At 33.3% G+C, this 24,031-nt stretch overlaps 1 protein-coding gene across 6 annotated transcripts in view; it reads right to left on the reverse strand.

Annotated features, from left to right (window-relative positions):
• Nucleotides 1-24,031, reverse strand: part of PCDH7 (protocadherin 7) — a 409,263-nt gene that overhangs the window by 200,807 nt on the left and 184,425 nt on the right. For 4 of the 6 annotated variants that reach the window (XM_004266219.4, XM_033421627.2, XM_049708853.1 and 1 more), the window contains exon 2: nucleotides 18,388-18,604. In XM_004266219.4, coding sequence (XP_004266267.1) covers nucleotides 18,388-18,604 — 217 coding nt within the window. The remainder of the gene's footprint in view (nucleotides 1-18,387; nucleotides 18,605-24,031) is intronic. The other 2 variants (XM_049708852.1, XM_049708851.1) reach the window with 2 other exon arrangements.

Raw genomic sequence — 24,031 nt, forward strand, 5'->3', positions numbered from 1 at the left:
ATGCTTCAGTCTTGAATAAGTTTAGCAGAAGCTACGCTAAGCCATTTTGAGTTTGCCCAAATGAAAATAAAAACAAAATGGATGATTTCCTTTGTAAAATCAAAATAACTCCATGCTGCAGTGTTATTTATAATTTTAAACCTCAAGGAATGATTATTCATAGATATGTGGAATGGAAGGGAAGTGAAACAGTCTGTTCACCGTATCCTTCATTTGAAACACTTTGCCCACTGTTCCGAGTTAATGTATTTTAATTTCTTTTTAAAACACAAGCTGTTCTTTGACTATAAGACATCTCAGACTCTTAGACTTTTTTTTTTTTTTGTATTATTTCCTCCTCAACATACTCATGCACAACCAGAGAAGCAGGCAGCATGCTCTAAGTTGGAATTCAGTTAATACATGAGAACACCTTTTTCAATACTATAATTTAAATTACACGAACTAAAAGGCCAACGTTGGGCAATGCTATTCCCTTGAAGCATATTAATTCATAATGTTTTATTTCAAGCCTATAAAATATGGTATCCTCTTGAGAAATCTGACAGATGATAAAACTGCATTATACTTCCACAAAGTTGCTGATTTCTTCTTATTTGAATCAGCTATCTGAATTAGTTAAATAGCATCAAATTTAATAAACAGCATATGGACCTACTAATATATGAGAAGAACCTATTCTTTCTTTCCCCTGCCACATATATGCTCTTTTATCTTTAAGTGATACATTTCCTGCGGGGGAGGGGGTCCTTGAAAATAAGCCATATGCCACATGGATTTCATTGTAAAAATGACAGCTAAGTTTATTTTAAGAGTACTGTACAAAAAGAAACCAAATCTTTGAAATCTTTGCCTTAGTATATCTTCTCTATTTGTACATAATGCACAAAATATGCTTTTGTATTTTGCTGTTGTATATTTTTCCACTTATGGAAATAAAATTTTGTAAAATTTTATATTGTATGCTTAAACTTTTCGAGTCTTTTAAATAGTCAATTATTCAATTAATGGGGGTTCATTATAAGAAGAAGAAGGTGAAATCACCATTTTTTAAGTAAAATTTACTGACCAAATACGCTGAATTTCTCAGTAGAGTTTCAATGAAAATCAATTCACAGAGTGTGATGATAAAAGCTTTTGAAAAGTTCAAGACAAAAAAAAAAAAATCTACTCTTTAAAATGTGGGCCAAAAGTTCTGAAGTTTAATTCCTGAGAGATGAAGAAAGAGGTTAAATATATTTTGATATGCCAAATGCAGTTTCAGAGCACTGGTAATAACCCTGAGTCCCTCTTGCCTACACACACACCAATATTCTTCATTCTGGGGTAATCACTGGTCTCAAATTTCAGGTCTGTGCTCATCAACCTTAGTCTGTTTTTCTTCTAACATGAACTCAATTAAACTTCCTACTCTTTTTGTTGTTGTTGTTAATACCCTGAGAAAACCATAATTCAAAAAGAGACATGTACCGCAATGTTCATTGCAGCACTATTTACAATAGCCAGGACATGGAAGCAAACTTCCTACTCTTAATGGACCTTTCCATTTCTTGCCAATAAAAGAAACAGGTAAGGAAATACATCAAAAGTAGGCATGTACATGGAAAGTCACATTCTGTGCAAGAGCAAGTATTTCTAAAATAAATGTGTATTCTAAATTTTCCTATATCAAATTTAGATTTGCAAAGCCAGGCCATGTATGATTACAAATGCTGAAAGCATACCTCTTCAGTGGTTCATGCTTTTGAGATTTCAAATTACAACAGCATCCCATTTTTACAAGGCATTACTAGAATATTCTCCAATGTGTACGTTAGATTCCTTTATAGAGACAGTCATGTTCCTACAAGCCATAAATTTAATAAATCATCAGATATATAACTTTCATTCTCACATTTACATTACCAAGTATTTTATGGAGCAATTTTCTTAGTCATAGCAGTGAGACTGTTCAATGATAAAAATAAATAAATAAATACTATTTCAACATAAAACCCTTAACTCTAAAGGAAAATAACTATGCTGGAGACTCACAAAAGGAAAATAACTATGCTGGAGTCTCACAAGAATACAATTCACTATTAAAAGGAATTCAGTTATCAGTAGGGTCTATCTTGGATTGCTTCCATGAAGGTTTATTACGAGTAGTATCAGAAGGACTTTATTATAAAAAGCATTGCAGAAGCCAAGGACACAGTTATGGCTGGGTTCCAGTGAAGAGAGAAATAGCTTGAAAAGCCTAATATACTGCAATACTGAAATTGTTATTATAAATAACTGGTACATTTACATCGGATTATCATACATTTTCAACAGAAACTTGAAATGCCAACTCTGTCAGTATCAGTCTCTGGGCACAGTTTCTTGTTGAGACCTGTTACGCATTATCAGAGTCAGGCATAAATGCTCCCAAAGGGTTTTTAGGCTTATATTATAAAACAAAATCCCTTGTAAGGAAAACCAGATTTTTAGGTGTAAAGGATATTTTGAAATGATGAAATATTTGAATGATCCAGTGAAATTACCCTGAAACAATATTTTAAAATACTCTAACTAAACATACAGCTATTTTAACTTAATCAGCACAGTTCCCAAGTATACATTGTAAAATTGTAAGTATACATCTTATTCTTGAGAGGTAGGGGGGAAGCAGTAGAAGGTATTAGAAAACTACAGCCTTAAATTAACCTTATAGTCCTTTTGTTAGTTATTTACCAAAGGGATTGTATTGAAATCCAAGTTGGCATGTTACATAATGAGAAAAATCAACCCAAATTTTAAAGGCACATGCTCTACACATTTTCTATTTGCAATTTAATAAACGTACTTTAATATAGGAGTATTACTTATTTTTACAATAAAAGTCTCAATATGGTAGGAGGCTGTCAAATCTGCAAGTGATTAAACTATTGACTTTAATTTAATGTAACATTTCCAAAATAAAGTCTTTCTGGAGGCATAGTTTATTACTCAAATTATTTCCAAGAAGTGCTTTAGCCTTCTCAGCCCAGCCCATCCAGGATGGTGTGTCATGCATGTGTGCATGCTTGCGTGTGTGTTTCCCAGGTGAGCAATACTGAGTCTTCTTAAAATTTGCTCATAAATTTCAGAACGAGTATCCAAAATATACAGCAACTGATAAGTCAAATTCTCCACATGTTTTGCCATCAAATAAAATATTTGTCCTCAATATTGTCTAGGAAGGCACATCAGGTACAAGTAGATAGTTTGTGAAGTCCAATCAATAAGGATGCTAGCTAAATGAAGTGCAAAAAATATTATAATGGATCCTTTTTCTCTTTGGAATCGATGGCAGTAACCTTTGTTTAGAAAAAATGTGTGTCTGAGCAATAACGTGTACCAATATTTCTCAAGCTGCTAAAATGAAAAGAGCTCAGAGGTAGGCATCTCTCCATGTAGTTATATTATGTTTTCTGTTTTTTTCTCCCCTATTGAGGCAAGAGAAGTGTCTTAAGCACTTCAGAAATGCCGTTATCTTCTTCCTATGGAAGGGAATGAAGGCCTTAGCACTGAAGCTAAAATATATACAATAGATACAAATGAGCAGCAGGGGCAGATGGGAGCTTTTGGTTGCTTGACGACTAGGTCAATTATTAGCAAACTAAATATGCCAGCTTCTCAGTGAAAACAGATATTTTCACTTAATCCCACACTGAAATATGCATTATCTTTTCTGCATGTTCCTAAATACATGAAATGATTCCATGTCAAATATAAAAAGCAATATTCTTATTTCAGTATGAAAACCAAATTACAATAGCTTAACTATTAGCACCGATTGAGTTATCAATCTATATTTGTAAGGCATATCTTCTCCTGACTACTAAAAAATTTAATACGATATAATACTTGAGAATAAAGGACTTGGAAAATCTTTTGTGCAGATGATATATACGCACTTTTACTTGTTTGTGCCAGTGGTTTTGAAATTACTTTTCAATTTATTTTAATTTGTTACTGTATCTAAGGAAGCTTCTTTTTCTTAAGCAAGTTTGAGCAAATTCAATAATTTATATCAGCTGATAGGCATAGTTAAAATAAAGATTCCCCAGAGAGGCATGGGGCTTATGTTGCAGTTAAAAATATGTGTGTCCCAGTCCTGAAATAGCTAAGATATTTTCTAATTCAATCATATACTATAAAAATTCTATTATTTAACACTGTCTAGTAGTTCTGAAATTAGCGATATGGGTAAATAAGTGTTTCTGCTATATCCTACAAAGGGGAACATTTGAAAGAAAAATCTCTAAGAGTTTATAAATTTGCTTGTTTTTTTGCTTATTTTGAAATTTTCAACATTATCAAGACATTAAAAGTATTAAATAAACTTTAAGTATCTTTTTAATACATGCTTTACTGAACGGTTTGCATAATTAAAAAGTTAATTTCTCTGTTTCCACAATCTTTGGGAGTCAGGGGACCAACTCCAGAAGCAGGCTCTTAGTGCTGTATTTTCTCATACACATACATTATCCTTTTCAGTGAAGCACCTTCCCTACCTTGGCAGAAGGATGCAATGAAGGTGTGTGTGTGTGTGTGTGTGTGTGTGTGTGTGTGTAGAATGAACTACCAATGAAATATAGGCATAAGGAATAAAACTGTATAGTTTAATCAGTGAATAAAGCATCTGGTATTAATTCTTACCCTATTTTGGGCATATGGTATTTCTTTAAGCAGTTCATTATATTGAGTCTATTATCTTAGTATTCTGAAGGGAAAAATAATTAGCATGTTCTTAATTGTTGTGATATGAACACAACTATTTCACTTATGATCCCAGGTATCAACATTTATGTCAGCCCACAATGTAGAGTATTTCTTGATGATGACACAAAATAACTGCTTTACACAAAATTACAAAAATGCATTGTGTTTTATAACACATGCAAATAAAAAGGGGAATTCCCTTAATATCCCTGAAAAAGGGAATGGATTACTGGTTGCCTCAGATAATGAGACAACAAGATCAGTGATTTGCTCAAAACTGCATAATACATTAATGCTTCTGTTATATATAAAATGAAAACTAAATTTTTCCTACTTAAAGATATTTTTAAAATAGAAATCATTATAATGGCTTTCATAGGTTTTCCTGAGCTTTGAATGCAGTAACATAAACATACCTCTTTGGAGCTGATAGCAGCAAAGCAAGAATAATAAATAATAACAGTTACTAAGTTGAGCACCTAGTATTATCAAGTATTAACCATAATTTTACTTCTCTTCTTCCGAGTTACATCATTTATAAAATGCAGATAACATTACCTTCCTCAGAGTGATTCTATGAAGCAAACGAATATGTAGAACCCTCAGGTTATCACTAATATACTATAAAGGTATTCATTTATTATTTCAATTTTTCCTTACCCTTTTTTTGTGTGTGTGTGTGGTTCACGGGCCTCTCACTCTTGTAGCCTCTCCCGTTGCGGAGCACAGGTTCCGGACGCACAGGCCCAGCAGCCATGGCTCACGGGCCCAGCCGCTCCGCGGCATGTGGGATCTTCCCGGACCGGGGCACGAACCTGCGACCCCTGCATCGGCAGGCGGACTCTCAACCACTGCGCCACCAGGGAAGCCCACCCTTTTATCATTTATTTTTAGATACTTAATAAAGATACTATTTCATCATTCTAGTAAGCCTTTTTTGATAGATTGTCCTCTTTATGTTATGTTGCGCTTTTCTGGTGCTTCACTCTTTGTGTGTGTAAGTGTAAGAGGGCATGAATGAATCTATAATTCATTTGTCTCTGACATTAGAGATACTTCGTGATGACTTGATTCCTTTAAATTCCCTTCAGCCCTTTATATTTGAATTGTATTGTAACTGGGGTGTTTCATACTGTGATCTGAAAATTATCTCCTATAACTGACAAAAGTTGATTTCTACATTTATAAATGTATTTGGCTTAATTAGTAGTTTAAGAGGAGATGTGAATAAGTGTTATGAATTGGTGCCTAATTGGCAGAGTCTATGCACACTCTGTGATTGGTAGTCATCTTTACAAGGCTTTTCTTACTGCCATGAATTTTTGAGAGTTGGCTGTAATCTCAGTCTTTAGGAACCACTTGGCTACTGGGCACTGAATGATCTTTAATAATTATTTGATGAATATCTCTGTGAGTTACTGTTTTTTGTCATTTACTACTCATTAACAATAAATCCAGAAAAATATATGCAGGCCTCTTAAAGACAGAAGCCATTTAGCTGCAGAAAATAAATGTGAAACTATTAATATGTTTTCTCTATGACTTTTATTATATTTGCTATAAACACTGGCACTTGTTCACAGTGGGTAGAGAGCCATGTGTTCTTAGCCTTGGAAACTGATAAGGAATTCAAAAGGGGCCAGGAAACAACTTACATTAATGGCAAAATATATGCGAGGCCAGTGAACACTTTTGTAAGCAAGAAAACAATTATGCATTTAAAAATATCATAAACATCGTGGGTCCGATTTAATCTGGAAAAAAAAAAAGAACTACAGAACCAGAAAAAAATTTTAAGGTATCTTAAAAAAAATTAGCATAGTAAAGTAGTTATCTGATAGAATTTTATTAAATGCTAACTACCTAAAAATATATGTTCATGTATAACTGCACGATAACTCTTTAAGAAAGGGCAATAATTATTATAATTATTGTCTTCACTTTATAAGGAAGTGAGATATTATGTGAACTGATCTAGGTTCCCTTCTTGAAAATGTGATGGAGGTTGAACTAGGACCCAAACTTCTGGTATCAATTCCTTGCAAATGTACATATTGTATTATATACCATAACACAGCAGAATTAAGTTAGGTTTAAGAAGGACTTTTTAAAACTGAAAAATTATAGAACAGACTATTCCAAAAAGTATCCCCAAAAGAGTATAGAAACTTGATAGTCTGAAATGACTCAAACAAAATGACTTTTGGTAGAGAAAATGAATTACTTGATCCTCAAAATGATCTAGATAAGGTATTAGAAGGGAGAAAATGTGCATGGGATGGTGAGGTTTGTAGAGGCAAAGGAGCAAGATTATTAGAAGGATAAAATAAAGAAAAAAATAAATAAAATCTCAGAGTCAATCTGGGGGACGTTCCTTTAATCCTCCTTCAGAAATGAAATGACTGTCAGAGGAGCTCAGAACTTTTCATTAGGGTAAAAAGAGTAATGCGTTTTCCCTGCTATTTTCAAAAACTAAAACATAAAGACCAGAGGCTAAGTAATCAAGTCAGAAGTCTTGTCCTTTGTGCCCTGAAATAAAATGTGGTTACTTAAAAACACACATGGGGACCTCTAAACCCATGGACAATTGATAGAACTAATTTAATAGCTACTTCATTCTGGGGACATAGATAATACTCAGACATAAGCTGCAAAGGAAAAGCATGTGGGTTTGATTTCACAAAAGAGGATAAAAACAGTCTGGGGCTGAAATAGGCAAGAATTAGATTTTAGATCTTCATTAATTCTGGGAAAAAGAGATGAACCAATGTTGTCCAGGAAACTAAAAGTGACTCTTAAAATTGAATTCTCAAAGAACTAGTGAAGGCTGAATACAATTGATCACACTAAATAAAGGGCAGTAAGCTTAAGGGGAAAAAAAAAACTCAGATAAAATATGGTTCTGTGTGCACATGTTGCTTTCCAATCACCTGTTTAAAGATGATGTATGATTAACATTGCCTCAACCAAAGTGAAGGGAAAGAATAAGGATTGGGCCCTAAATTCAATTTTCTCAAATACTTGTATAATTGAAAAATGAGTTTATTTTAGGTGAATATTATCTGAGAAATTATGACTATATAAATAATGATTTTGCAAATTACATATCAGTCTAGATGTTTCTGATTGACACAGTATTTTGAGAGTCAGGCATTACTTAAGAGTAACCCTGTAAACAATGAAATTGATGGATAATTAATTGAATGTTTAGATAATGCAGAGACATCTTATAGAATGGACCAGAAGCAAGGAGGGAAACAAAGTCTGGCCATTTAATCATGCCTAAAGCTGATATTGAGAAAATCACTTACATATTTAAAAAAAAATTTTTTCCTTAAGAGATAACCTTAAAGAGAAGAGAAAACAAACAAACAACAACAACAAAAACAACAAACATGGGTTAGAGACACAGAATTGCAGCTGCTGCCTAGTACTAAAAGAGTCCCTGAATCTAGGGCGCCAAAGCAATCTGTTTTCAGGAGAGGATCTCGGCCAACGGTAGACGTGTTACAGCAGACCTTATCCGCCTCACTGGGTCTGGATGAAGAGTTCCTCTTCTGATTTCATCCTCGCCAGGCAATCTTTTAAGAGGTACACTGATTTTCCTTGGGTCTTCTTAGAGATAAAGAATATTGCCTTGGAGAAGAAGCAGGGACCTTCCTATTTCTGGAATAGGATATTCTCCTGTTCAAAATGTAGTAAACTAATATTCCAGTTGAACACCAAGGTCTTATAATAATGTTTAGAATTTGTTTTGGCTCTGTACAGTTCTGCACACTGATGAAACTGATATTTGGATCTAGAAAAAAATTTTCAGGTACCGCATAGAGGCCACTCAGTAACTGGAAAGGATGCACATTTCTAGAGGTTTTTGATGAACCAAATAAACATATGCATGATTAAATAGGAGTTGAAGTTTTGTTTGGAAATTATTATGTAGCAATTATTTAGATTATCTTGGGCTGGAAGACTAGTTTTATCAATGTAATACCTACTTATAATTCCTACTAAGCAACAATGAATACAGAGAAAGGAGAATACATTTATGTGACATTGATAGTTGTCCTTTCTTAGATAAAAACAACATCAAAAGTGACATCTGCCTGGCAAATCATCATTAGTAAGTCCCCTCACATAACACATTTGGAGGCATTGCTTCCCTTGCATGGTGCACGAGCTGTGGTAAGCATCTTTGACCTTGCATTTCTGTGACTGGAACTGGATAGTCCTTTACAATTTGAATTTATTTATCTTGCAAATTCTATTTCATTGTTTTCTGTTTTGAAGCATATCTAATTGCATAATATTACTAACAATTGATAGCACTATTACAGTGTCAGGAATCTTATAATCACAAAATTAAAGTGTTTGATGATAACTAAAATTGTTTGATATCAATTATTGGATCTCACGAAAAATGCAATTAGTCACATACTATTTTAATTCCAAGCCAGTGAGATGGACGAATGATGACCTACTATAAAATAAAACATAGAAGTTACATGAGAGGCCAAAACTCACTTAAAAGAGTAATTATTATATCTCAACGAAAGATAGCAAAAGCTATTATACAGAAATTTCAGACTCTGTTGTACTTTCAGAAAATTTTGTAGAAAGAGCAACAAAAAATCCTGAACATAACATAAAGTATAAGTTGGTTAGAAATTTATTAAGATTGATGTCAAGGGGTGCAACCATGCCCCTGCCTCTGACAATGACATTATAGTGGACTTGCTGACCTTGGGAAAAATTTTCAAGTGTGTTCTTACATTATATCTCCTGGTCTTCTGCTTTCTCAATTGTCTTTCTCAATTGTCTCACTTCTGTTGAATCTCTATTGGCAAGAGAGTCCATACAGCTAAATTCAACAATTTTTTTGAACATCTAGGTATAACCCTAATTCTAAATTTCTCCTTAGCCTGCCATGCTTTGTTTGGTTTTGCTTTTTTTATTTTAAAATATCCTTCTCTGAAGCTTATTTCATTATTCTCTTATATTTCAGTATTTTTTTCAGATTCTGTGTTGGGTACAATCTCTCTCTTCTCTAGTGTCATATGTTTAATTGATGGTCACATCTATTCTCCAAGTTTCATAATCATCATGGTGCCAATGGCTCCTAATGCTGTATTTCTGCTATTTATTTCTACTCCCAAGTTTCTAATGTACATTTTAATAGCCTGCTAGATATCACCTGAATTTTTCAAAGGTACCCTAAATCTGACATGTCTTAATCAGGTTCGTTCTCCTGGAAAGATGCTATTCCTTCCATTTTTCCCAAGTTAGCAAATAGCACCTCTGTCTTCCCACCATTGGTATTCTTGGTATCACTCACTATTCTCTATAACATTATCCATTTTTCTGCTTATCAAATCCTAGTCACCCATCCTTCAAAGTTTGGCTACGGTTTTTCACATGCCCAACTCATATCCTATTCTGGTTCTGGTAACCTTTAGTCTCTAAACCTAGAGCTTCTCATGCCTTTACTTTTAAACATCTAATTCTGTACATGTCGCTCTCCATCACAATATCTAACACTTAGAAGGCAGAGAGAATGTCTCATTCACCTTTGGATCCTTCGTGGGAATTTGCATAGAGTAAATGCTCAACAAATGGTTATTGAACTTCATGAATTCTCATAATACTCCAAATTCCCTGTTCATTGTATACAATTTCATCTATGGCTGTGATGACCTTTTGCTACAAATGCTGGGTTGGTGAAATGAAACCTTATACTGAAAAGAAACAATGTGCACAATTCAGTATAGGGAACTATGGTTCACAGGAATGCAACCTCAGAGTAGCACACCACTCTCAGATCATATGTGGGTCCCCCAATGACCTCATCGTTGGAAATGTTAAGCATTTCAGAGCAGAAATAAAATCATAGAAGATACATTTTGCAATAGAAATGAATGAGTAGATTATTTTTAAACAATAGGATGCTGTTCTATCTTTTTATTACCAAAATATTTTATAGCACTCATTGCAGATTTCTTTTAAATATACAGTATCAAAGCTTAGTTTCCTTTGTGACTATCACATTTTAGCAGCTGAAAATCTGTTTTAAAGGAGGCACTTAAATTTGCATGTGTTTCAAATATTTTTTTCATTTTGTAATAAACTTACACTTTCTGTACAGTAATGAGAAGGCATACAAGATAATGAGATTGATGTCAAAAAAATATACCCCTGCATAAATTAAGTAAAATTTATCAGGAACAAGATTTAAAAATAAGGCAACCTGTTGTCTATATTTCAGATAGAAAGGGAATGTGACATAAAGACAAATACCCAAATATTTAACTCGAATCTTGAGATAACAATTACAAAAACAATTTGCAACCACAACAAAAGGAATGAATTGGTTTTTCAAAAAATAAACCTAATCTAATCCAATCTACTCCAATCTAATCATCTGATTTGAGTAATACAATTTGTCTTCTGAAAAGAAATCAGAAGAACTTAAAAAAAAATATTTACAGGCTCTTATTAAGTTTGAAAAGGCTTATTTAAAGTACACGTATTTTTAGTAATTGTCCATATTTATGAGCAGGGAGGGAAAAGAGACATAAAAATAATCTGTTCTGTAGATGAGACCTGGATTTACCATATGCTGACAATTTTATCAATGATAAATTCTGGAGTTTTGGAACTAATTATGTTTAGCACCAAGAAAAACAAAAGAAATAACTTGATTAGAAAAGTAAAACAAACAAATAATTTAACTTCATTTAGCTTGACATTAAGCTTCCAGGCCAATATAGTACTTATTTTTAAATCATGTAGAAGATGGGTAGGTAAAAAAAGAGGCTATGATTCAGATAACATTTCAAGGCCTTCTTCCAGCCCAAGCTATTATTTATAAAATTGAAAGATTTCAGTAAGTACATTTATAATTGTTTCATCTGAATAATCTTCCTCTCCATTCTCTGTGCTTCATACCACTCTGAACTTCTCTGGTGAGCTTTCTCCTTTTCATATTATAGTGAAGTTACTGAAATCAAGGTTGTATCTTCCTAACCTAAGGACTTCCACCATGAAGGCAGAGACTCTTTCTCGTTCACTTCTACTTCCTCAGAAAGCCTTGGCCAAGTTTTATTTTCCACACATGCTTGTTGAATCAAAATGAATAACCATAGTTTTGTCACTATATAATTACCCCATTAAACAAGGGACAGGGAGGATATTACTCTGTTTTGCTTTACTTAAGAGAATGTTTTTCTTACCAAAAAAAACTGCAATAGGAAAAGTAACAACCGTGAGTGTTTTAACCTAAAAGAGGAATACTGAGATGAATCAGTTTCTCAATAAGTGGGCTAACCTCTGAGGTTGAGTGCTAACTACACTTTAAGTTAGTTCCAGAGTTCCTTAAATCACACAGAAGATGCTTGAGTGTTATCATATTTCAGCAACATCAAGTTTTTTATATATAACTCTAGAACAAAATCAGAGGAAAAACAAAAGTATATACAATATATAAGCAAAGAAGAATGCAAGTATGGGGATAATACCTTGACTAAATAGGGGACTTAACACAGAATTCATTATCTAATAACTGTGCTGAAATTCAGATAAGCAAATGCTTTGAGAGTCTGGAGGCAACAAACCCCCTAACTGACCTCCAAAGTCACTTTGAGATTTGATGAGAGCTCATTCCCTCCTCAAATGTCATAAGGGTTCAGCAGAGTGATCTAGTTTTAAAGGACTAAATTAGAATAAAAAGGATAATATGGCCACACATTTTATCAGTGTTAATTATTAATATTGAGATTAAAAAGAAAGGGCTGAGAGTTTGGTAGCATACTAATAGGACACTTTTTTCAACTCGTTTTCTCTGTCAGTGTGAATACTTTGCGGCAGTTCAAAGGGAAATATACACCTGAAGAATAATGCATTCAACTGGAAAACTGGGTATAAAATGTAAAAACATTAAAAAAGAGAGAAGAGAATACAGGGAGATACTGACTTCTCCTCACCTTAAATGACAGAGCGCAGGAAGAGTTGGGTTGATTTGATACCTCAGGATAGAATCTTTCTTTCCCCTCTTTTTAGCTCCTTGATATGTTTAAATGTCACTGGATGTCACCCCTTGGTATCCCACAAAAATGAGAAATTGACTGGGAACTATTCAAGGTGAGAATATCATTCTTACCAGTCATTTTTGAATGCTATCTTTGTGAAACTAAACATTTTATGATGTTTTTATGATTACGCCATCGTGTCATGTCAAATCTACCTAGAGTTAACAATAATCACAATTATTTTATTATTACTATTTAAATAATAGTAGTAAATAATTTTATCATCAATTAATATAGTAAACTTATTGCTACTCTTTTACTATTTATTTATAAATTATTACGTGCTATTATCTCACTTAGTGTCTTCCACAATCCTACAATTTATTATTAAGTGGGGCTAAGAGAAGTCAGAAAATTACACTGTTAGTAAGAGGAGAAATCAGGATTTAACCCGATGTCCTTAGATTTCAAGCCTGTTTCTTAAGCCAGTGCATTCTGTCTACTACATTACCTCTTCTTCTACAGGACAATGTCTTCTTTAGATTCTTTTAGATTGTGCTGCTCATTTTACTGGAAAGCTAGAAAACTGCTGTAGCATACATCTTGATTAGTTGAGACTCTGCTTAGAGATAATCTCTATTATCACTATCCATAAACACTATGAAGAAGTAGGAGTAAATAAGGCCCTCCAGAATTTTTTTTGGGGGGTGTGGACTTGGGGATACTTGGGAGGTACAGAGCCATTTTACAGATGGCTAGAAAAGTAAAAAAATGCAGTCAGACACTGGTAACTAGACACAGTGAAATGCAGAACCATGAAAATGAATCTTTCTAAGGTATATGTCTCTTCCTACAGACAAAAATTTGCAGGGCATTTGTTTTGGGGTATTATGAGTATGCCATTAACAAGTATATGAGCATCTTTGGAAAGCTGGAAGAGACAGTGTTGTTAATTCAATCTAAATGAAAACAGCAGAAACCAACAAGAACCAGATGATAGTACCTTACAGATGACTACTGAAAATTGGGTATGTAAAAGAAAAGCAGAAAGTAGAGGGTCCTTTATCCCACACAAGGATATGAGTTTAGTGTCTTTTCTAATTACCCTTGGTCATATAAAAATGATGTTTCATTTCCAAATGATATTTCAAATATACTGTTATTTACTTCTGAAAGCAATGTGAAAGTCCATGGCAGATACGAAAAGACTTCCCAGCGGAATGCACCATGTTTCAACCCTCAAGAACAATGTGCTCTAAACACTAAAGCATGTGTAGTGAGGGGAATGAATAAAACAGTTAAGCCTAGTTTACATAGGTTTGAAGAAGTAAGAAAGTTTGTAAGTGTGAAATTGAAAAATATTAGCATATAAAAATCAAAATTATATTTTAAATGTCTGAGAAAATCAAAAGCATAAAATTAATTAGGCAGTTAAAATGGCCAAATTTCTGACCATTTAACTTTTTTAAACCTGCCTTATGGATCAACTCCTATTTTCTTATTTTAATTTATTTCTATGTTATACTATTTGTAAGTTTACCTAGAGGAAAAATACATACTGTTTTGTACCTTTTGTTCACTCTTATCTGACCAAATTTTATGCTGTGAGGTAAGAAAGTAAATGTGCTTATTCAATTGTGAGATAACTTAGTCATAATTAATGGTTTTGAGGGCACTGTACCGAAAGCCAGATCAGACCTAAAAATGCCTCTCTTGCACAGTGTAATGTGGGGAGGCTCCAAAACTGTCTCCCATACTGACCTGCTGTTGGACCAACCTTTCCACCTACCTGGCCAGAAATCATACCCTTTGACCCGATTCATTTCTTTGATTTAGGTAATACATTCATTATCTACTATTAGAATGCACGTGTGTTATATAAGTTGTGTAGAAGGCCCTAGAATTACTTCTGCTTTGCCCATATTACTGCATATTATCAAATTCACTCACCATCTCACTAAGAGAGCCAAAGTTCTCTTTCTATTCAGGAGAAGAAACTTTGTAAGAAAAACTGGATGTGAGAAAAGAATCGCATATGGTTTTCGAGTTAATTTAGTTAATTGCCTTATAGATGATAGAAACAGACCCAAAAGGAGTAAGTGACCTACCCAATCCTAAACGAAAATTGGGATTAGAGGTCAAGTGGGGTGTTTTCCATATGATCAAGTGATACACAGTAAAACAAACTAGCTCTGCAAATATGATTCAGGGGGACTTCTGGAAGAATAAGTAGACCATGGCATGAAGGCAAGGGTCAAAATAAAAACTTACAATAGACCTAAAGAAACTCATAAACACCATTCCAAGACAGACTCTGAAGCCTGCTGCATAGTTAAGACAAGGGCAAGCTCTTGCATAGTCAATGGTTACCCTTAATGTGGTGGTGCTTTTAAGCCTAATATTTGGTTTTCATTTAAATTATTAATTTATTTTATCATTAAAATATCATTAATGATAAAGTATTTTATCATTACTTAACTTCCCACCATGTACTCCATATTTTAAAATATGTAATCCCATTAAATGTATTTTAATAAAATAACAAATAACCAATTTCCCCAATTTTATCAAAGGATCAACTTGAAGTAAACATACTATTGATATTAATTAAAGGAAAAAATGTTAGTGATTTTTTCATTAATAAATGCATAATTCATGAAGGTTTTTTAAAAAGTATTTTTAATGTATAATTTTCATTGTTCCTTTCCAGACACCCATGGGATATAAGTACCCCAGATTTGAAATGATCAGAATAGTGGGTCTCACATTAATTAATAGATTCTAGTTTCAAGAAATTATTCTTACACCATATTCTTTCACCTAAGCTAATAAGAAAATAAAGCCTCTTTTATCATTTGGCACTAACGTGGGTTGAAATATAGGGTAAAACTTGTTATAAAGAGAATTAACCTATAAGCTCTTAATAAAATTTTACTATGCTAAAGTATAGAAGGCAGAAATAAAAGCTTTTGTAAAACGTAAGTGCATTTCACTGCCTATGTAATTAAATTTTCTTGTATTTTGGTTATTTCCTTACTACAGCATCTGTGACAATTTATTTTTATCATTAGCTGTCTCAATTTATACCCAGTTTGCATCATCACATTGGAATATTATAAAATTATTGCACTGGAATTTATCTTCTAAATTTTACAAGGAAAGTTAATCCAAAAAATTGAGTTATAACTGCATTGTTTCACATAGGTTAAAATTCAAGAAAAATGTTTGAGGTAATAATAATTAGGAAATAGGGCAGCATCCAAAATGGCATTTTCATGGAAAATCCAATACAAATCCTGATTAAAACCTAACCAAGCAAAACACTGCAGATTACCTGGATTCCAATTAAATGTGACAAATGAATATTAGACAGGTTTCAACTCCAATTCTATTTATGCCAGAATGCTCCATCAATATTGAAGATGAAACTACCAGAATTCAAGCATACAATTGCACTTTACTGCTAGATATTAGTCTGAAAACCTGAACCCAAAAAAACTCTTACTCAAATGTCAACTGCTACATTTGGATCACCCAAAGTGAATCACATCTCCTGTGTCATTACCTATAGATCAGGGCTAACGTGAATCACAGCTAGCAGATGACAAATGGTTACACAAACACTGAATTTCAAGTGTCAGTCACATAAAATCAGGAAAACTCAGTTACATTATTGTGTTCCTTGGCCGTTGACAAGACTGAAAACATAGTTATAAAAAATAACTAAAAGTCTTCCTTGGGAAATGTTTCTCAGTAAACTGTCTAGCCTCTCAACAAGCTCACCAGTTATGTTTTCCATGACATGTATGTTTCCTAAAAAGTAACTGCTATGTGTTTGTCTTATATAATTATGTTTATTATTAATTATTTCTTTCTTATTTTAATGGCACTGAATCCTCAAACTCAAAAAACAGAAATAACATTAAAACATGATTATAATGCCAATGATAGTTGACACCCAAAAAATAAAGATTTGATTGTACTTTATGTTGTTTATAGTGAGACAAGTACTTTTTAAAACACAAATAAAATTACATGATATCATAAAAGGTAATGCAGATATACTAATGCCCTTAAAGTAAATTAATCCTGCCTTCCTGGGGGGTGGGGGAGTGTATACAAAACATTATTACGGTATTTTTAATTTAATTTTCACTTTCGTGCAAAGCATTTTAAACCTATTTGCCTTAAATATACATTCATCTGCATTGCAATTCATACCAAAAATTTTATGCTTATTTTAAAAAATACTAAAAAAAAATGTGAATTCTTAAAAACCATATCAAACTCCCATCCACATAAGCACACACCGCCATACACACAGGTAAGCATGACTTTATAGCCATAAGGCAAAATGCATTTAATCTCTGGCTAATTAATCAAGAAGGTTGTCAATCATCAGACCCTGTTTAATATCATATCTGCTCAACCAGATAACAGTGTGGAAAACTAATTATTTAACATGATTTAATTTAACAATAATTTCACTTAAGGTCATTTACAATGTATTATTCTCTAATGTTGGGTTTTAATATTCATAGGTAAATGTCCAGAAAAACAAATCAGACTTTCTCCTGCTCTAATATATTCTATTTGCATATAATCACTAAAGAAACTGGCATATAACAAAAATTTAGAGTGTCTTACTTCACTTGGGGGATGGAATGGTGAAAGACAAAATTCTCTTCAAGGTTTCACTAGAAATAAAAATGTGTGTGATTCCCCTTCCTTTCCCTGCATATAACCAAATCCATTTTTATATATGAAATAATAAAGTTAGCAAGAACTTTACCATTCCATTATTTGACACAAATTTATTCTTCAGGCATCTACTTATAACCTGAAATCCAAAATATAAATCACCTAATTGTCTTTGGTAACATAAACAAATGTGAAAAGTTTCATAAGCACTACTTGCTATCTAACTTATAGGAAAGTGTAACTTAAAGGAAAGTGTACGTAAAGCCAATTGTGATAATATGAGAACCATCTCACAACAGGATAAGAATATAGAGTGCTATAATCTTCTTTCCTCCCTTTCCCTTGCACAAAAATGAGAAAAAACTTATAATTAAATAAGAGGGGAGTTCTAATAGCATTTACAATATATTTTGGAGAATAAGATAATACTGTTCTCCTTCTTTGACTCCATTTCAGTTATCACTTGAAAAGGAGAGGTTTGAAAATATTTTTCTAAATACCTAGGAGAAGAAAGAATCCAGCAAGGTGTGTTTACTGTCATTTCCTTTTACCAAGACTGGATGATTGCAATTGAAGAAATAGTTGCATGACAAAAATGAATAGAAGAAAACAATCACACAAGACCTTTCTTAGCGGCTATTGTTTAGGTATTATGGACTAGTTTAGTCTTTTCCATAACAGGTACTACTCTGATTTATTTGTAAATGTGTTCATTTCTGACAGGTTGTTTTAAAATGATGGTTCAAGTTTGGTGAATTTTATCTATAGAGTTATGTTCCTTTATTTGGCATTTCTGTACTTTTAGCAAATATTGATTATTTCAAATAAACCAGGTTTAGTGTCAGCTATTTTATTCTGGTTTTAGACTGACCTTCGCAAGTCTACTTATTACGACTCACTAGCGTGATTATGTGTGTGATGTTGTGTTTGCCCCTACCATTTTCCATATGCTCTGCCTCACCAACACTGCCATCCGGCGTGGTCCTTTCATAGTTGTCCTCTGGGAGTGGAAGGGCACCCAGCCTTGGCCCTGATGAACTCTTACTGCTTGGTGTTTCTGACTCCTCCAGCCCGCTGTCATAGCAACTCTGCAGTGACCCCTGATGTGGGTCCTGGGGCTGACTCACAACAGAAAACGTCACTCTACGAAATGGCTGTAAGAGAAAAGATTCTGAATGTCACTAAGGTATAAGATTGTAAATAATCTTATTTTAAAAATACATAAATTACATACATTAAGGTCGACTGACAACTAATTCAATACAAAACGGTTAATATAACATGTTGAAATCTATTTGGTTAACTCTATTTTCTGAGGCAATACCTAGAGCTTAGATTTTATTATGGAAAAACTGAAAATTCCCTTTCTGAAACAGAAATAAGAAAGCATCAATGTCACTAACACACACATGTAAATCTGATATTTTACTTCCACATAGTCACCATTTTTCTATTCTGTAGTCTTCACTTCAAATATGTTTTACACAAATAGACTCCTTATAAAAACAAGGGTCAGTGATTTTGGAGAGCAATAAATATAGAGCTAATCCATTGTAAGAAGATTTCATTTTTAAATACTTTGTCCATAAGGCAAATGGTTTAAAACTGAGTGTTTTGGCAGTTGACAAACTACTAAAGGTACAGCTGATAAACAGGAATTTAGATGTAGTGCTAGGAAATCGGAATATATTTCTTACTTCATTCATCTTAAATATATTACCTATTGACCCTGAAAGTGTAAGGGTAGTATTGAAATAATAAACAAAAAATTCCTGAGCCAGGGAATTCAAAATAAACCAAAATTTTTAATTGTATGTGCTTTTACTATGACTAATCACAATTTGCTCAAAAAAGTAACATCATGTACAGTCTTTAAGTTGTATTTAAAGTATGATGCAAATCTTTACCCAATGGGACATCACAATTTACTATGTTACTAATGTTGGCTGGATAGAACACTTAATATATACAGAATTTAAAGGTTATCATAACTACAAAATAAAACATTTTAGGCTCATTAAGGGAACAAATTAATGCCATACATTGTCAGGGCTATGTACACATAGTATTTTGGGAAAAAAATATAAAAAGGTTCTGCAATATTTGTTGGAGATTATTCTTGGCAATAGTTGTATTCATTAAGCTCTTGTATGATTTAAAAGTGGCATAAATGTACAGATTTTTGCACCTATAACTCAGACTGGTTCTTTCTAATATAAAGTATAAAACTAATGTTGCCAGAGTAGTGAGAAAGGTAAAGAAGCTTTTTTGTACTTTTAGAACTTGAATACTTTTGGTAGAAATCACTAATCACAACTGGGACCAGTAGAATTTTTAAAATGTTAAGGATTATCTACATATGGTAGGTTATTAATGGGAAAGCTAAGAAGAATTGTGACATTTCCCCCAAATATATAAATTGGTTTTACTAAAGACAAACACATGGTTCCACAAATCTTCCCTTTATTTTGTCTCATAGAGAAGATTGGTCAGGAACATTGTCTTGTTCGTATTTCTAACCCAGTACCTCTCCCTCCATGTACATACTTGGAGTATACAGTCTTTATAAAATCTTTTTAATTTAATTCAAAATCAAACTTACAAAGGGAAAACATTTAAGGCACATTCTCTTCTTTATAATGTTTCACTGAATTGGGACTGCAGATTTTTAATACAATTACAAAGTATTTCTAGTACAAACAGCATGCACACCATGGGCCAAAATTTACTGGCAACTAAATCTCTAGAAACATTTTCCTTATTTCACTAATAATTCTCATATTGCTTTACAGTAGTATGATTGTGATATTTTACCTTATTTCTTAATAAACATAGAAATCAGTTTGTATTTCCCATGCTTTATCTTATGTGTGCATATTTTCTTTTTTTTCTATTTATTACTCCCGACTGACTGCAGACTCTCTGTGAATTGTTTTATTTTTGGTCTCACCTCAGAAGTAAGACCAGTGACAGTCTCCTAAAACTATACTGTTCTGCACACAGAAGATACTCAGCAAATACTACCGAACAATAAAATGTTAATGACAATGTTGAATTTAAGAAAGGATGCCAAGAGTCATGAAAACATATTATCACTTCAAGACATAGCAGTGGGTTAAGAAAAACATACAAAAAGAAAAAGGAGGGTCAAATGTTATTTTTAATTCTATTTTAATGATTCTCAAATCTTTTAGAATCAGTCCACTAATGCAAGGAGAAAGTTCAAAATGAATACAGAAATACATAAATTATGCTAATAAATTGACAGAGAGAAATAAGAAATTATGAGAGATAATGTTCCATCTTGATATAAAAATAGAAAAGAGGGTGATGTTTGAACAAAGGTGGAAATCTCAGAATCTGTGCTTAAATGCTACTTCTACCAAAAGTAATTATAGAATAGCAGAGACAGGTGATAGTCTATGTTTGCAATGAAAAATGTCAAAAATAAAATAATTATTTTTCTATTATGTATTATGTAATAACTACTGTGAATCTGTGCATTGTTTAAACTTATTTTATTTATTTATTTTTGGCTGCATTGGGTTTTCATTGCTGCACGCAGGCTTTCTCTATTTGTGGCGAGCAGGGGCTACTCTTGGTTGAAGTGTGTGGGCTTCTCATTGCGGTGCCTTCTCTTTGTTGTGGAGCAGGGGCTCTAGGCGTGCAGGCTTCAGCAGTTGCAGCATGCGGGCTCAGTAGTTGTGGCTCACGGGGTCTAGAGCGCAGGCTCAGTAGTTGTGGCGCAAGTGCTTAGTTGCTCTGCGGCATGTGGGATCTTCCTGGACCAAGGCTCGAACCTGTGTCCCCTGCATTGGCAGGCGGATTCTTAACCACTGCACCACCAGGGAAGCCCTGAATCTGTGCATTTTATTTTCTTGATTCCGTACCCTATTTTAACTGTGAATATATTGATCCCCATGAATTATTGTAGGTTACATATTACATTTAACGATGGAAGGAAAATGTTGTAATTTTAAAATACTAAGATCAATATATATACTAGCAAATGCTTAGATCCATTAATAATTCCTTTTTATAAAAAGCTTTTTCATTTAAAATAATATCTAAATGAGTGGAAAATGATTCATAATAAAAATCTAAAATAAAGAATATCACACAATGGGTCATAAAATACTCCATATATCATTTTTATCTACACGTAAAAATATCCCATTAGAGCTCTACATATAATATAAACATTACATTACTACCTCTTAAACTTTATTTTGATAAATTTAAATAAATAAAATCTTGTGACAAACTATTTAAGTTGGTAATGTGAACCAAATTGGTACAGAATTCTGAATTCTGAAAGAGAACCCATTAATGCAAGAATTAAGTTTAATTCTAGTAATAAATCACACATGTAGATTTAGATAGATAGGTAAATAGATAGGCAGATATTTCGGGAGACAGACAAGTATTTACACACTATCCTTCATCATTGGGTTGGGTCTATTGAGAAGATAGGTTTTATGGCAGAAGTTATGACACAGAAATTCATATTATTTACATAGTCCAGATATATTGACTAAACCAGAAATGTAAGCAATGTGTTGACTGTGTGACAGAGAGAATGAGTTTGCATTGTATATGTAACTATCACTTTGTTAATGACTGATACTCTGAAGCAGAGTGGTTTAAGCGATGATTCCTAAACCTAGATGTGCCTCAGAATCATCCAGAGTACTTCTGAGAAAACACAATGCAAATATCTGGCCTCAGCTTAAACCCAGTGAATCAGCATTCAGGGTGGAACTGGATATCAATCATTTCTAAAATCTCTCCAGGTGATGAAGAGGCACAGAGAGGAAGGAGAAACCCTACAGTCGAAAGACTATTTGGTCAAAAAGACTAAACTGCTTCAGGAAGCCAGCTGGTCCCCTAAGTGTTCATAAAATTTCCCTGGAGAGTCAACAGAACCATGATTTCATCTTGGGATGCAAAAGTATAATATGAAGATATTTAGTGACCTGAGGTGTCTGAGCTTTCTATTTTTCTGTCTAGGATGATAAACGACTTCATGTCTTGCAAAGGCAAGCTGGTCTATACAAAACAGGAAAAAGCAGAAGAGCTTGAGGACGAGTGTCAGCTTCCCAGATCTTTGAAACTCTGAAGATGTGCTTGAAAATTGAGTAAGTAATGCAAGAAAGAAGTGTCCAAGAAAATTGTTCCAAAAATTGTGCATGGGACATGTGTGAGAATTATAAACAAGAAGGAGTGGAAATCAAAGATTTTATTAGGCAAATAAATGATCTAATTAAAGGGGTGAGATTAAAGACATGATCTGACAATTCCCTGCAAAAGAGAAGGAAGAAGAAATGTTGAGGGCAGAGGATTATGCTAAGAAAGAATGAGGGAACAGCAAAAAGAATGGCCAGCAAGGCCACTATAAAGCAAAGCTGTGTGGCTGACTGGATCTAGTCGTTATACCTACACTTGTTTTGTCCCGTTATGTCCCAGGGTTTCAAGGATGTTCCAACAATAATTCTACACATTTAAGAAACTCAAAACTTATATTAAAACAGACAAAATATAATATGATTAAGTTTCCAATAAAATAAAGGTACCCCCCAAATGCCATGAAACCTGCTTAGGAATTTAGGGCAGGCATTGCAAAGGAGGGGTTTCTGGGCCAAGATCTCTAAAATAGTTTTGATAGATAATACATATTTGAAGGCTGATAATAGATTTCATATCTGGGACCAGCAGCAAAGGATAAAAAACAGGGTGAGTAAGAAAACCAGGTCATTTTTGAAACTCAGAAGCCAAGGAAGCTGTTAATTTCAGGAAAGAGAATAAAATCTTACATGATCAAAGCCATCAGAGATGTTGAGAAGAATGCTGATTACCAAAGGTCCATTGGATTCATCCATTAGAAGGGCATTTTTGCTAAAAAATCTCTGAACTCTGGGGAACAATTCTAGGAAATTAAGCCACAGGAAGTAAAAGACCCACTTGTAAATATATGGAGAAATGGAGAAAGTGGGGACAGACTACTAATTTTTAAAATATGGTATGAGAGATGTGGGGTAGCAGTTAAAAGAAAAAAAAGATCTGTGTAAAATCTTTTTTTTTTGTCTTTTTTCATTGTTATTGAAAATGTTTTGCTTTAGGGTAAATAGTTGAAGATGCAACAAAAAGGGCAAGCAAAAATATGCCTAATAACATAAGGTTGTCAGGGAATGAAAGAAATCAGAGACTGGAAGTAAACTAACTAGAATTAATGGAAAAATGAAATTAAGAATAAAATCACAAAGGCAAGGTAAACAATAAAACTCATTGAGGAACTGCATGTATGATTTGTGTGTGTGTATGCGTGTGTGTGTATGTGTTTAATGAGAAAAAATATTGTATATTAGAAATAATAGAAAAAAAAATTTATTCCAAGCAACATTATAGATTCCCCATTGACCTCAGACAACTTAGCTGACCCTTGGCTCTTGTGCCTTAGGCTCAGGGTCTGTAAAATGCAGAAAATAATACCTGCCCCTTACTAACTTAAATTCTCTGAGAATTAATGAGATAGTTTATACAGAAGAACCTTAAGCTTGCTCAAAGACATATACTATAAAAGG

This window comes from Orcinus orca, chromosome 4 (genome assembly GCF_937001465.1).
Source record: "Orcinus orca chromosome 4, mOrcOrc1.1, whole genome shotgun sequence".
Classification (NCBI taxonomy): domain Eukaryota; kingdom Metazoa; phylum Chordata; class Mammalia; order Artiodactyla; family Delphinidae; genus Orcinus; species Orcinus orca.